The following is a 16,237-nucleotide window of genomic DNA, read 5'->3' as shown; positions in this document are numbered from 1 at the left end:
AGCAGCCGAACAACTGTACCTAATAAAGTGGCTAGTGAGAGTAGAAACATCAGTCAAAGTGGGTGTCATGAACTGACTCAAAGTTCAGACAATAGAAGGGGTCTGGTGGAGTCTGCACAGATAAATGCACAGTGGGTTAGACCTTTCAAAGAAAGAAAATAAACCCAAATCATGCCTGCCTGCTGGGGAGACGAGAGAATGTTAGCTACCGCCTACTGGTGATGGCCAGAGGGGCCGATGGCACGATATGGCAGCCTTGCCTCTGTCAGTCTGCCCCAGGGCAGCTGTGGCTACAACTGTAGCTTGCCTTCACCAGTGTATGAATGTGAGAGTGAATGAATAGTGGTATTGTAAAGCGCTTTGAGGGGTCCCGAAAAGCGCTATATAAATGCAATCCATTATTATTATTATTATTATTATTATTATTATTATTATAAAAAAAATAGCTCATGAAAATCCCACACTGCAGCAGCTTGTAGGGTTGTTGTCTTGCTGAACCTGCATTCATCTCTCCCTCAACCCTGACTAGACTCTCAGTTCCTGCTGTTGAAAAACATCATGGCATGATGCTGCCACCACCATGCTTCACTGTAGGGATTGCATTGGCCAGATGATAGTGCTGCCTCCAAATTTCCTCCAAATATGATTGGCACTCAGGCCAAAGAGTTTAATCTTTGTTTAATCAGACCAGACAAATTTGGTGACCATGGTCTGAGAGTGTTTTGGGTGTCTTCTGGCAAACTCCTGGCAGGCTGTCATGTGCCTTTAACTGAGGAGGAGCTTCAGTCTGGCTACTCGACCACACAGACCTGATTGGTGGAGTGCTGCAGAACTAGATGTCCTTCTGGAAGATTTTCCTCTTTCCACAGATGCTGGAATAATGTCAAAATGACCACTGGGTTCTTGTTCACCTCCCTGACTAAGGTCCTTCTACCCTGATCACTCAGATTGGCCGGGCAGCCAAGCTCTAGGAAGAGTCCTAGTGGTTTGAAACTTCTTCCACTTAGAGATAATGGAGGCTACTGTGCTGACTGGGGCCTTTTCTGTATCATTCCCCAAATCTGTGCCTTGATACACTCAGATGTCTGTAGACAACTGCTTGGACTTCATGGCTTGGTTTGCCCTCTGACGTGCGCTGTCAACTATGGGACCATAGATAGACAAGTGTGTGCCTTTCCAAATCATGTCTAATTAACTGAATTTACCACTATCAAGTTTTACAAACATCTGAGAGATGATCAGAAACAGGAATGCACATGATCTCAATTTTGAGGATAAAAAGAGATTATTATTTAACTATTATTTAATATATTTTATAGAATTATCAATACTTTTTTATGTTTGTTTCATTGTATTCATTGACAAAATTTCTGACAGACAAAGCTACATGAAGCACTGACTTTGACTTTGATAATCATTATATCAGATCTGATATTGATGGCTCTCTCCTAATTTGAACAGATATTTGTTAATTTACCTTTATTCTGTTTTTATTTGTTAATGTGATGAACTGGGTAGTGATCATTTTGTCTCTACCTCGTCTCCTTTCTGTCATGTCCGCCTGGAGGTTGCGAGGCCAGTTGTGTGTCCGAACAAAATCCACCATGGCGTCAGCAAATGTAACACTGGAAAATCAGTTGCAGAGTGCACAGAAAAACCTGCTCTTCCTCCAGCAGGACCACGCCAACACGCTGAAGGGGCTGCATGCAGAGATCCGCAGATTACAGCAGCAGTGCTGAGAAGGGCCACAAGTAGGACTTCACGCTGCTGCGGAAGACCAACACATTTAATCTCAACTGGCTCTCTCCTAATTTGAACAGATATTTGTTAATTTACCTTTATTCTGTTTTTTATGTGTTAATGTGATGAACTTGGTAGTGATCATTTTAATTGTTGATTAGAGAGTGTGACTCTGTTAGTGCAGCCAAAACGAGATAGAGAGAGTGGAATGTCAAAACATGTGAAAAGTGGAAGGAAAAAACTGTTGCTGTTGTTTTACCGCCTACGCAGTAATTGAGGGGCAATACTGCCCCCTGCTGCCCTGCAGCTGTACTGTCCAACAGCTTTCGTTCATTTTTATTTTTTCACGCATTCCAGGCGCTTTGACATAACTAAAAATCAAACCTAGCGCCTGAATAAACTATCATAAGCATCAAGAAGTTATGACACGTCACACCTGACATAACAACTACTTACTTCGACTCTATCACTAGATGGCGTGTACGCCTCACCCCTTAACAAGTGACAGTTTCTGTTGCTATGGTGACGACGCTCTCCCCGTAAACGGTGGCACGTCCGTAAGAGCTGCTACTTCCACATTTAATGACGTTTAAAGGTTAGTAGACTCTATTCTACTTTTACGTGAGCTGCTTAGTTTCAGCTCACGTAAATTCAAGCTGTGATTCTAACCTTTAACTTTAATGTAACTGGTCAAAAGTCACTGGTCTGGAACATTTTATGGTTGTATCGCTTAACGTTCAGGTTTCCCATGATGCACCGCTTTATTTTGTCTAGTAGCTCGGGGAGATGATAGGAAACTGACACAGCCACCCCTCTCTTTAACCCAGCGGAGGCGAACCCCTGACAGCAGCATCCTTGACATGCCCCACAAGGCGGACTGCGCTTAGCCGGTGTGGCTAGTCTGTTTATCCACATTTCCCGATATTTTAGAAGATATTCGACGGCCGAGTATTTTTAGCTGTAAGGTAAGCTCTCCGTCATATAACGTCAAGGTACTGTTGTAGCCTTGTTAGCAGTTAAGCTAGGCTAGCATCAATGAAAGCCTCATAGCTTACGTAGTTACCCCGTTTTATTCGAAGGAGGCTATCGGCACATTAAAATATATGTTTCGTTTATCTGAAGCTAATTTTTGTGTGCTTCAGTTTTATTTGGGATTAATCTAAACACACTCAATAAAACTACATTTTAACTTTTAAATTGTTTTGTCTATTCCACGTCAGAAAAAGCCTTAATGTCGTTAATAATGGCATGGCACCTGCTAATGTGTGCGCATTGCTGCAGGACTTTCATCGAAAGTACGGATAAGCCCTGTTGGATGTATTCAGTGTATCCCGAATTTACCTGACCACCTCCACAAAGCTAAATAAAACCCCATCTTCATGCTAGGATTGGTCGGTTGCTTTGTGCGTGCAGCAGGCTGTTTTTGGGTGATTGTAAAGTGTGGTTTGGTGTGACCCACCAGAGAAAGAAAATGTACTGTTTGCTGAACACTGGTCAGCTCCTCCCTGGACCACAGTCGCACATAGCATTGGTTGCAAGACAGCCTTTGTAATGACCCCTTGAAACGCAGCAATGGCATCCAACAGCACGCGGAGTCAAAAAGACCACATAAAGTGGGGTGTTTTGAAGCCTTTCACTTCCACCGTTCGCCAGGCCTGATTTACGACTTTCTCTTATTCTTCGGTACAGATAAAGAAGGTCAAGTCGAGAATTAAGTCTCTGGATGAAGATTAACGTTAAAACAATGATCCTCTGGCAGCTACCGCCAGGACCAGCGGAGGCTTCATTTCGGGGTGCTGTCCGCAATGCAGGTGCTGAAATTGAAAAAGTGTCGTGGAGCGCAGTCTAATAACACGTAGCGTTATCTGTCCTGTTGCAGTTGCAGGCGTTGTTTGTAGTTAGACCACTTAAGCTTTAGCTGCCTCTGTTTTCCTTTTAATTCTTTTGTTGATGACATAAACATGACTCTATGTGAGGACGTGATTATTGTGGAGAGTAACCCAGACTGCATCTTTCCATAAAATACAAGCAACAGATTTAGAGAAGATGCTGGAAGGGAAGCTTCTGTTTACAGTGTGGAATCCAAGGTTGAAGGATGCACGTTTGCGTGCAGTTTCAGCGTCATTACAGGGCGTGACAGCGAAGGAGTTATGGCTGAGGATAGTAGCTATTTGCTAATGTTTCGTTCTGCTGCTGCAGTTCATTGATTATTTATATTCTCTGTGTGGGGAAATACTGGTTGCTACATTAGGAAAAGAGAGTCAAGTAAACACGTTCAAATGGCAAGGATTTACATCTTAGAGGAACTGTCTTTCTTTAATTCACTGAGCATCCATACACTTTTTGAATCACCTCCATGCTATGGCATGAGCCATATTACTAAAGTTGGCAGAGGTCACGTCTTTGCAAGCGGAAAGCTATCAAAGCTATTCTAGGAAGGAGATGGGATGAGAGATATGCTTGCAGCGCAGGGTCTACCGGAAGGACCGCACATTACTCATCAATAATAGATTATCTCCTCAGCCTTTGTGACACACCCCCAGCTGTATGTGCCAGGCTGTGTTTTGGTTATCACATGTTTTCATGGCAAAAACACACAGGCGCGTGAGAGCTAAAACTAGGGAGCATGTTAGGTCAGGTGCATGGGATGTATTATTCATATAAGTTAGATGATGTAAGAGTGGGAAGCTCAGAGATGTTTAATTGAAACACACTTATGATTGCAGTCAGAGGCTGCCTCTGTATACAGGAGGGGATTTTAGCGGAGATCAGTGTTCTCTGAAGCCTCAGCACAGTTTAACAGAGGGTGGAGATATTGAGACTCGCCTCTGGAGACAAGGATGTTCAGTGAAGAGAGTGTGGAAGAAGGTGGGGCAAGCCACACCCAGTGTCACTCACCGTGACATCTGTTAATGTGTTCAGCTTTGATTTAGTGTTATGACTGATGGTGTTATGGACACTTAATGAGAGCATTATGTAATAGAGACATATGTTATGCTGTTTCACTGTTGGGGTCTGTTAGATATTCTGAATTTGAAAGACTCTCACAGAGGAAAAACATTTCCACTGCGTCGCTTTATCAAATTACAAGATAATATGTAAATTGGATTAGTACGTATTAGATTAGTGTTACCTTTCAGATGCCTTTTTTAAGGCCAGCAGGGCCCACTCTGTATTATAAATCAATAGCCTAATTTCAGTGATTGGTCGTTAAGTACAGCAAGCCATTACTGGCCTTTCTCTGCTATAGTCTTATTCTAGCATTGACCCAGGCAATAATGATATCCGACACAGCTACTGTGCATAACAAACAACAAACAGAGTTGCTGTTTTTGCCTTTGGATGATCAGTTTAAATGTAAAATGCCCTTCTTTGTAAATGGGGTTAATGGTATCATCCCGTATTGGCTGGTTTGCTTAGAAAGCAAAGTTAGACCGTATCCTAAATCTCACGTTTACAGCCAAATGGGTGAGAATTGATGTGATTACTTTTTTTATGGTCTTCTTCTCTGTCTCTCTTTTTTTTTTACTCTCTCTGTCTCTACCTCGTCTCCTTTCTGTCATGTCCGCCTGGAGGTTGCGAGGCCAGTTGTGTGTCCGAACAAAATCCACCATGGCGTCAGCAAATGTAACACTGGAAAATCAGTTGCAGAGTGCACAGAAAAACCTGCTCTTCCTCCAGCAGGACCACGCCAACACGCTAAAGGGGCTGCATGCAGAGATCCGCAGATTACAGCAGCAGTGCACAGGTGAGAAGGGCCACAAGTAGGACTTCACGCTGCTGTGGAAGACCAACACATTTAATCTCAACTGTGGTAGGGAGTGCTCATGAATTTAAAACAGAGGCTTTTGCTGAACCTAAGCTTATGCCTGGAACTAAAGGTCAGCAAGATGATGCGTTTCCAGTGCTAAATATGTCTGAAAAAATATGGCGACTTACTGGCAGTAATAGATACACGCAGCAGACATAAATATGGTCGCCCAGGAAAAGGAGAAAACAGCATGATCTGCCCCTGACTTCCTGTATCCAGGGCTAACCTGTTTACTAAAGCTGACGATGAGCTCTCACTAATCTTATTAAATGGACACTGCCATATGGAAAGCACAGACATGTTTTCCCCAAACTTGCTTTGCTGTTAATTAGTATGTGAGGAGCATGCTGTTAGATAGCTGCCCTGTTCTAGCCTCATGTAGCGCAGGCATTGTAAATAACCCTCTTCTTTTTCTTTCATAGACCTGACGTATGAGCTCACTATCAGAAGCTCCGATCCCTCAGGTAAGCATCATTTGTAGTACACAAGCACCAGTTATACCACTGGCATTCAGCGTTGTTGTCATGAGTTAGCGATGCCATTAATTTGTTGTGGAAAGGTGATTACTGCTAATGCTTTACACACTGTTTTTCCCAGTGTGAGCCCTTTGGTCTAGCCCTTTTCTTTTTAGACCAGTCAGTCTTATTAGTTCAATCTTCTGACATGACACTGGTATTCTGACAAGAGAAGCTAAAAAAACTGTTTCAAATTATACTCACTTCCCCCAGGTAAAATATTTTTTTATTCTTTGTCTTTTGGGTTTTAGAATGATATATTACATTTTCTGTAACTACTTCAAACTGTGCAGCACAAAACCCCCACAGCAGTAAAGGCTGTAAATCAGTGTTTTTTCCTTTGAAATAGAGGTCTGTGTCAGTGGACAGGCCTGGGAGCACAGCACTCTCCCTGTTCCCACCCAAGAAGTATTGCAGTGTGGGCCTCCCTGCTGTTTATTGCAGCTCCCATTGCTCATTGCCACCTGCCCCTCCCCCATAAAACCAGGGCCATGACATGGTCTGAATCACATGCTGCTCCACAGCTCAGCCTCAAAGGCACCTGATAGGCGGAATACAATTTAATTTATGTACAAACTATTGATGGCCACACTGATGTGTGCAAGTGAGTATGTCACCAGGAGCACATTACGTAGTTGGTGTCCTTAAAGGCCCAGCCTCAATCAGTATTGTCAAGGCCTCCAGTCAGAAGCACTATCATGTTAGTGGGGGACATCTCAGAGATTGGAGTGCAGGAAATGAGATTATGTGTCACAGCACTAATGCACACACTGCTAAATGCTCACTTTAGCAGGGCCCAGCTGTTCTAGCTGTAGCAAACATGTACCAGCCCCTCCTTCAGAAAGTGAAAAAAATGATATAACATTGCTGTAACCACCCCTGTATTTGATTAGACTAAATGAAGGAATTGCAAAGGATTGAGGATTTCTACTGAATAAAAAATACACAAATGTGCTTCATTCCATATTTTTTGCACATATACAAACATAGCTATACATTGATTGTACCTGGGTGGGGCAAGGCTGGGTGGGGGCAGCAGTGATGGAGATCACATGGTACTCTGTCTACCAGAGATGTAATGTGAGACAGGAGCTCTCTGCCCACTGCAGATGAGTCTCTGTAGGATCATACCATCTCTGTCAGCCTATAGTCAGCGTCTGCACTTAATGCACTAATGATTAGTCCGGTGGTCTTTGTTTTTTATATATATATATATATATATATATATATATATATATATATACTCTTAAGTCATTTTTAATATTTTGCTGCCAAGGAGCCAGACTTTCTTGTAGTTTTTTAAAGTGGTGGTTTGTTGTTATTTTTTGTTTGTTTATTTTGTCATTAATCATTCAAGCATAAAAATGGTAGCTAAGTCAAGGGATGAACCAGCAAAGAAGCTATTTTAAATTGTATCTTTAGGCACTTTGTTACTAGCAGTCACAACAACACAAAATTTCTTCCAGTTTCTTTAGTTGTGTAAATGAAAAATGCCAAAGACTACACAGTTTAAGAGAGTTAAGATTTACATGAGTATTTTTGCACCAACAAAGTGATTCCCAAAGAGCTGTTAGCTGAAAACTTGGCATGTCTCAGCATGCTGTGCAGTGTCCTTAAAACTGAACAAGCAGAGGACAGATAGAAGAAATGTTAGGTTTTAAAAATGATCTACACTAGATAAACAGTATCTGAAAGTCGTTTCCAACAGAAAGACCTGTCTTGAGACCTGAGAGATGCATCTGACTCTTCATTTGATTCATCTTCTGTTCACTGAAGCCTCATCAGAAATGATGTCAGTGGAAGTGCGTCTGTCAAGAAGCTGTTATTAAGCAAGGGAAATGAGGACAAAAGGCTGAAGAATTGGACTGATAGTCAGTGGCAACAGGTCTTTACAGAGTGATGATTCCAAACTTGAAATTTCTTTAAAATTTATTTTATTTATTTTTGTTCAAATGATTGTCGGTATATACGGAGGTATTCAGAAATTGTCTACAGCCGTAAAACACAGTGGGGGCTCTGTCATGGTTTGGGGCTGCATTTCAGCAAGTGGAGTTCGGGATCTCATCAAAATTGATGCAATTATGAAAGCAGAAAAGTAGAATACCATTGCAGCACCATCTGGAGTAACAACGTACTAGCAACAGCTTTATTTTCTTTATTTTTCAGATCCCAAACAGATTGCTAATGCAGTCAAAGCATAGTTGGATAGAAAAACATAGAATGGATTGGCCTCATTAGAGCTCAGACCTCAACATTATTAAGACTGCTTAAAGAAAATTTCAAGAAAGCTTGTCTAAGAGAGTTCAGGCTGTGTTGAAGAATAAAGGTGGTCATATCAAATATTGACTTTCATGTTAGAATTATCAAACTATTTTTCCTTTTATTCTGTATTTACATGTATGTTTGCATCTTTCAGTAATTGCTGCACTATTTCCTATTTTCCTGTCAACATATAAAGGAATGTTGGGTGGCTTGAGACTTTTGCACAGTACTCCATGTAAGAGCTGTTGGGTTTTTTTCTGTGTGTGCAGACAGCAGCGAGGCCCGATGCAGGGAGCTGCAAAGGAGGTGTGAGGAGCTGGAGGCCCAGTTGAAGAAGAAAGAGGAGGAGAACACAGAGCTTCTCAGGGACCTGGAGCAAAAGAACGCCATGATTTCTGTCCTGGAAAACACCATCAAAGAGAGAGAAAAGAAGTACCTGGAGGAGCTTAAGATGAAGAGCCATAAACTGGCTGTTTTGTCTGGGGAGTTAGAGCAGAGAGCCAGTACCATTGCTTACCTTACCTCACAACTACATGCCACTAAGAAAAAGCTGTTAGCCAGCAGTTCCTCTGAGGCCAGCCCTAACGCCAGTCCTGTCACCTCGTACAAGCCCACGCCTCCACCGGCCAAGGACAGGCAGCCTGAAACCCCACGTCGCCGCATGAAGAAGAGCCTCTCCCAGCCTCTACATCCAGAGTTGACAGAGGTGTATCGCCTTGGAGCGGACGGTAGACGGATGGTGCTGCGGGAGACAGTGGATGCCATGCCTGACCCAACACCCTTCTTGCAGGCAGGCAGAGAGTCTCCTGAACCACAGGTAGTTCGTGAGCGGCCTGCTGTCATCCCTCCCATTGCCCCTGAGCGCTCACATGCTCCTCCACTGGGCGCTACGGCAAGTCCGCGACACAGCCCCGCACGGGACCGTCAGTACAGGGCTCACGTGGGCGTGGCACACCGCATTCCACATGGCACTCCTCCCTTGGCTCCGCCACAGGCGGATGTGGAGACTCTGGCAGTGGACCAGGTCAACGAGGAGAAGGTTGTTCGGAAGCGCTCGGGAGCCGACAGGACAGTTTAACACTGCACTGCAAACCTGCACCTTAAATGCACATCTACTGTATACACACCACACTGCAAGAACAAGAAGCAGCCTGAACCACTTTGTAGCCTGCTTTTGACGCAACACTGCAATATTAAAAAAGAAACTATGAAAGTATATTATGATTTGGTGATGGTATTCCATTAGGACTTTTGTTTTTTTTCATATACAGTAGAAATGGACTACTATAAAGCATGCCAAATGTTTATTTACTGTACACCCCAGTGAGTCCTTGTACTATCACACATTGACTTTTTGCTTAGGCTTTCACTTCATTCTGTCTTACATGGTGCACACAACAAATTCTTAGCCAAATATCTGCATCAGTGCCTGCTGAACCAGTTTTACCATACACGAGCTCCATAATGTAGTCATGGCTAATAGTTATATTTACATATCTCTGTCTTCTTCATCTTCTCTGGACATATCAACAAACTGTATAACAAGCTGTGTGCAGCTGCTTAGGATAGAGCTGAAATAATTAAACTATTACTCCCTGAATGTCTTTCATCTGCTTGTGATATCAGTATAATAACAGCCCTGTAGGTATGAGCTGTGTAATATGCAATTAGACGATTGGCAGTTGCGAAGGTGAAAACTGGACTCTCATCTTTTCCTTTGCTGACTGGGAAAAACAGCAATAGGCGTGAGAGAGAGAGCGACAGCGAGTGCGTGTTTCTGAGAGACAGTGTAAGCCACTGTGACAGCTAAATTTTAGTTTCAACATTTATCCATTGATGTTGTCATGCAAGGGCATTTTTTTCAAAAACACTGCTGTAATAGGATTTTTGTGATATTATTAATTGTACTTTATAAAAGCTGTACATTTGTAATGAATTCCTTTTTTTTTATTTATTATTGATTGTAGGACTCAATAGAAAGTACAACAACACCTCAGATATTCACTGTAGTTACACCACCAATGTGACGGTAATTAAAATCACTAAATAATCTGCTTTTCACTGTAAGGTGTACTATACAAAACAGTACAATAAACAATAAATGATTTTTTTCAAAGGGTTACTGGGTTTCTGTTAGTGGCTGATGGGCCACACTGAAAGTGTTCTCCATGATCCAAACTGTGGCTGTTTTGCACACCTGTCTACACCAGCAGCCATGCAGTCACATGACTATAACTCACAATACCATTGTTATGCTAGACCCATTTACAGTCTGTTGTTCTTAGATTTAAACAAAAATAAAAACTGAATCACATCAGGAAAAAATCTGCCTTTTTATACTTACCTGTGTATGTACGTCTACCAGACACTAGGTGTCCCAATTTTTAAAAGAAAATGTCACTGAAGGGATATTAGTCACTGTATGAAAACAAAGACTGCATTACATGTAAACAATACCTTAAAAACATAAGTCATAGACCAAAAAAACATTTGTAAAACATAATATTTTACTTCAATGATTTGGTTGTAAGAACCAGTTCTTAGGGCAAAAATGTTACTTTAAGATTAAATGTATACTTAGTCTTACGAGTCTCGAGTTTTGCTGTAACATGATAATAGAATCAGAATTTGGCACAAAGACATGAAAGCATGAATATATCCATTGAGCCTGTGGTGGTGTGAAAATGTGCAGGATATTTACTGACACACTTAGGCCTGTTAGTACTAGCTGAGCATCCTTTAAGTGCCACAGCCTATCCTTAGTATTGTTGCTGACCAGGACCACAGTGTACCTATAGTCTGATGGCTGCCTCCAGCAGGTTCACTGTACTCAAAGGAGGTCCTGTTAAAGTGGCTGACGAGTGGATACTGTGTGACAGAAGTTTTGGAAAAGCTAGTAATTTCCTAAATATTTACAGTACAACTATATTTAGGGTCATATTTGATGCAAGAAGTAAATTTCCTAGTGGGCCTTCCTGTGCGGGCTTCCCTACCCAGTCCAGAGTGCTTTTGTGGTCAATTCTAATAGAAAAATGCTTTATGTCTGCCCAATTCAAATTACACTTGTTTATTCTCCGTTTATTCCAGAGGCGGCTCCAAACAACTACTAACTGTCTCCTTTGCACAGCCTGAGCACAGGGACCGACGCACGAGCACCACAGATGAGTGATTAAAATAAATTTTATTTTTGATATGGCATATTTGGTTAAACTCACTTAAGGTAGGCTTTTCTCAGTCTTTACAGGTACTCTGTATTGAGACTAAATGCAGTTTTTATAAATCATTTGGCATAACATTCTCTTTCCTTTTAGGTTCATATTTACAATCCAAAAGGCCACTTAATGCACTTTACAGGACTGCTATTGATGGACATTTACACACAATAATAAACACACAATAAACAACAAATACAGTTTGTTTTCTTACTCTTCTCAAAAATAGCATAAAATTATGTCCTAGTGGTGACATACCAAAGAACCAGTTTCAAGGGGTTAAAACGTTCACTCCTGACTTGAGAGCATTTGAAAGCGCTCAAGTTAAAAAGTGCACAGAGGGGGAAATATATATATTTTTAAAGTCCTTTTTGGCATGCCCCCACAATAAGGAAATTTTTTTTTTCAACGACAAATGACAGAAAGTGCTTTGTTGTCAACGTGGTATTGGCTTCACAATCCCTCAAATCACTACTGAGTATTATTTTAACTTGTACGAACTCGCTTTAATTTCTAAGAGCTTCACTTTGTCTTGATATGCGATGAAGACCTTCAGGCTTGCCACGTCTTGCCTGCTCCGTCACTGTGCAGGATCTAATATCTTGGCTGGCGATGTCAATTTCTTCTTTTGAAAGCCTGGACAGAGAAATGACTGTGTGTTATTTCAAAAGACTTACAACAAAGCTGGATAGAGAACAAAACTCAAAGTGCAAACCTGAATCTGTAAGAGTCAACTGATTTAATTCTTCCTCCAGCTGCTCGGTGCTAATATTCAAGGGGCGTTGAGGTATGTCGGGCAGAGAACTGAGGATGGACTCAGCAGAGGGCTGCAGATTGGTTGCTGGGACTGTGGGTAAACCGGAGACGGAATCTGGCTTTGAATCATTCAACAAAGATTTCAGTTCTTCCTCCAGCTCATCCATGTCTTCATCTACAGAACAAAAACACAAAAAGACATGATTAACTTAGAGCTCTATTAAAATCAGATATAAAGCATCTTGTAGATACAGCTCAAACAGAATGACTTACCTGCAGCAGTCACACCGCTGGATATAGTCTGGTTCACCTCATCTTGAGTGTCACATAACTGTTTACAGAGAGGATACATGAAGATCGTTAAATGCTGGAGTTAACTAAAGTGGATCTATTATGCCTTCTCCTTATGTTTTTGTCATTCATATATTGTTAGAGTGATGCATTCTCATATTAATTATGACTAAAGTTTCAAGTTATGAGGTCAGTCCACATGTACATTTTAAGAAAAAGTATAAAATAACCACTTAAGACTTTAGTCCAACAATAATTAAAGTAACTTAACCATGCTGTCATATAATAACACTGAAAAGTATTTTCTACCTGGGTTGTTGTATTTTGTATTCTGTTTTTGCACCATGTGATCACATCAGTAATTTTTCAGAGTTGCACATCCCTAGTTGCTATCATCTCCTCCGCCATGGCCTGTTTGTACTCAGTGATGTTTTTTGTACAGTGAAAACACATTTACTTGTTGTTTTCATATTTAGCAGGAATTGTGCTTTGTTGGAGTTTTTTTTGAAGCAGTTCCCTTTTTAGGTGCTTTGTTATGCTGCTTTAGAGATGGTGGTGACTGTCAAAGTGGAGCCAATGAGAAATGATAATGTTATCAGAGTTGCTAAATTCTTATCAATTCCCATCCCTAAGTATATCTAATATCAGCACTGATACCACTACTTTTAACCTATAAAAGGCAGCTTATGTAGGGGAGAGCTGTGTGTCATCATCAGTTTGCAAATTCTGAACACATCATAATGAGTCCTACTTAAAAATAATAAAACATGCAATTAAGTTGAACATAAAAAGAAGTTGTGTACCTCCTGGATTTGATCCACAAGGCTCTCAGCGCGCTCCACAGTCACGTCTTTGAGAGAGAGCCTCAGGGCAGCCACTCCAGCCTGATATGCTTGCATAACCTAAAGACATGAGACAACAACCAGCTTGGTTATAAACAGCTGTACAATAAGGCTGTGGCAGCTCCTGTTAGTGTTGCCCTTACCATCTTATCACTCTGTGACTGGGCTATTCGATCCAGGATTTCCCTGATGGACTCCAGCTTGGCAAATAAGTTGTCTGCTCTCTTTTCTACCCTCTTGCGACCTCTCAAACACCTCAGTGCCTTTTTGGATTGACAGCAAACATAAATAGGTGCTGTGACTGCCATCGCATATTTGGTTGCAAGTGCTTAAATGACTTTTTTTTTTGGTTTTTTAAACAGTCAACATTAGTAATAACCTGTGATTTCTTCCCTTCCCGCAGCAGAATCCTTGCTTCCTCTTTGCACCTGCAATTAGATCACGTAAAGCAATTTCAGCAACAATCTGTCTTTCTGAATCACTGTTCCTAAAAAATAAAATAAAATTTAAAGAAATCTGATGACACGAGTAGCACACAAACCAAATCAATCGTTTATTATAAAATGTGAGTTACTTGTCAGCCTCGAGGCCCAATTTCTCAACTCGCTCTCCAAGCAGTTTCTCACTGCGCTGCAGCTGATAGATGCCTATGTCCACGTCACTAACCGCAGACACGCGGTCCTGTCCAGGTAGACAAAACTTAACAATCTGCAAGAGAAAACACACAAGGACAGAGAGATTCCTTACATAAAGATGTCGCTGAAAATGTTAAATGTGCAGATTGTTAATGGTGGGCAGACTTACCTTCTCGCCTTCGTGCAACGAAACCATGACTTGCTTGTCCCTCTGCAGCTGCAGGAGCGCCATGCATAGGGTGCCCTCATCAGCACAGATGTTAGAGGAGAGGGTGCAGAGATCTTGAAATGACACAATGGAGCAGCTTGAAAATTCACTGCTGCGATAGACCCTGAGTAATTCTGCTGCTTTCTCCTGGGGAACAAAAAGAGAATTTTGTATTTTAATGGCTGCAAAATACTGGAGAAATGGAAAGAGAAATCCCTCATCCTAGCTGCAATTCAAAATATGCAAGATGCATTTAATTTGGCTCACTAATATGCAGCATCAGGGCTTGACATCTACTGCAATATGAAACTTAAAGTGCATTATGGGAGATCAAGATAAGAAATGCGCACAGTAATAACTTAGAGAAGTTATTGACAGTATAACTAAAAATGTAAAGATCTCAGTGGCTTGAATGTATGGATGTCAGCTGCTATGAATATGTGAACTTTAATGAGAACAACAAACCTTTACTAGTTCAATGATGACAAAAGACTCCTCCAAATGCACCCGGCTGCTACCCAAAAGAGCCGAGAAGGTCCACTTTAGAGGCTTCACTAGCAGCAGACCCACACCCCAGGACAACCAGCCACAGTCCACATTAGCAGCAAACTCCGACTCCCTCTGGATCTTCCCGCATCTGTCCGCCGAAAAAGAAAAATACAGACAATCTAAGTAGACTGACCCAGACTGGCAGGCTTAGTGAGGGGGGGCAGAGATTCACTTACGTGGCCATGGACTGGATGACAGTAGCCAAGCCAAGCGGTGACTTTTCTTTTCTCTTGAAGATTTTGTTCAGTTCCTGCAGATTGACACAGACGGTGCGGCGGTCCTTGCAGCTCTTCACGATCAGAGCCGTCCAGAAGTCCATCTTACTGTCCCAGTCCGTAGTGTTGACGTCTCGGTTCTCCTTGAAGTCGGAGAACATAAAATTCATCCGCTCATCGTCGTCCCATTCGAGGGGGAGCGTAATTTCAGCGGAGTTCGACATTTGTAACACACAAAGCTAAAGTTTCAGTAAACCTGTTTATCGGCTAGCTTGCTGTTTTTGCCAATCGGACAGCTGAAGCAGCTAGCTTAAAACCGAAGCAGCGTTTGGTTAGCTAGCAACATCCACCAGGAGCCCTTTAAAAAGAGCCAGAATATCACCGCTTAACGTTTAATAACATGTAAGTCCAGATGTCACCTGCTGGGTTAATCCTACCATTCACATGCCACCTGCCACAGCAAACTGAGCTGCTTAACCATTAATAAAATATCTCGCTAACGCGAGCTATCGTTTCACATTCCAACAACAACAATGTGTGGTAACATGAGTTCACAATTCTCAGCCGTACGGAGAGGCGGCAACAGTCGTTCCACTGCGTAAAAACGTCGGGGTGACCCACAGGGACACCCCGAACAACAAAGCAAGCGCCCCTTCAACTTGCTCATGAATGCTACGGTTGCGCCGCTTATGAGCATACGAGAGGTACGCAACGTCTCTTAATGGAGTCTATGGACATTACCCATCATGGACCAGATTTCACAGTGTAAATGAAGGTGTGTCCCAACGCATAACCACATAAAATACAAGACACAAGACTATTTGGAGCCCATATTTAATTAATTATAGGATTTAATTATACAGCCATCCCAGTCATGTGCAGATGTACACAGCAAGAATTAATACAGTTTGTGACTGTTCAAAGCATAGACTGCGACAGGATCTTGACCTTGTCTTATAATTCAGTGATTTTGTTATAGTTCCATAGAGAGTGTCGGATAGTTGGGAAACGTGAAAGGAGTTTAAATACCTGGGATCTACCATCCAAAGCAACAGACAATGCACAAGAGAGGTAAAGAAGAGAGTGAAGGCAGGGTGGAGCGGGTGGAGGTGTGAGAGGCAGTTAGTTTGGAGACAAGAAATGACAGAAAGACAGGAGCGCAAGCTGTCAGAATTAGAAATGAATACGTGGAGACAGAGTT

At 41.9% G+C, this 16,237-nt stretch overlaps 2 protein-coding genes across 2 annotated transcripts; one reads left to right on the top strand and one right to left on the bottom strand.

The window, feature by feature from the left end:
* The first annotated feature begins 5,352 nt into the window (after positions 1-5,352).
* Positions 5,353-9,406, top strand: ccdc92 (coiled-coil domain containing 92). Its single transcript, XM_085367973.1, has 3 exons — positions 5,353-5,488; positions 5,974-6,015; positions 8,598-9,406. The coding sequence occupies exons 1-3, from the start codon at positions 5,353-5,355 to the stop codon at positions 9,404-9,406; spliced, it is 987 nt and encodes a 328-aa protein (XP_085224099.1).
* A 2,095-nt stretch (positions 9,407-11,501) lies between these two features.
* On the bottom strand, positions 11,502-15,568 carry chmp7 (charged multivesicular body protein 7). Its single transcript, XM_085367972.1, has 10 exons — positions 14,998-15,568; positions 14,738-14,909; positions 14,234-14,419; positions 14,004-14,137; positions 13,809-13,857; positions 13,573-13,692; positions 13,391-13,489; positions 12,570-12,627; positions 12,256-12,471; positions 11,502-12,176 (listed from the first exon to the last, which is right to left on the bottom strand). The coding sequence occupies exons 1-10, from the start codon at positions 15,258-15,260 to the stop codon at positions 12,121-12,123; spliced, it is 1,353 nt and encodes a 450-aa protein (XP_085224098.1). The 5' UTR covers positions 15,261-15,568; the 3' UTR covers positions 11,502-12,120.
* Positions 15,569-16,237: the final 669 nt, after the last annotated feature.

This window comes from Diplotaxodon limnothrissa, linkage group LG12, assembly GCF_057381915.1.
Source record: "Diplotaxodon limnothrissa isolate DT_005_m linkage group LG12, D_limnothrissa_male_GT1.1, whole genome shotgun sequence".
In the NCBI taxonomy this organism is placed as follows: Eukaryota; Metazoa; Chordata; class Actinopteri; order Cichliformes; family Cichlidae; genus Diplotaxodon; species Diplotaxodon limnothrissa.
The sequence above is the reverse complement of the archived record's forward strand: the minus strand, read 5'-3'. Positions and strand labels throughout refer to the sequence as shown.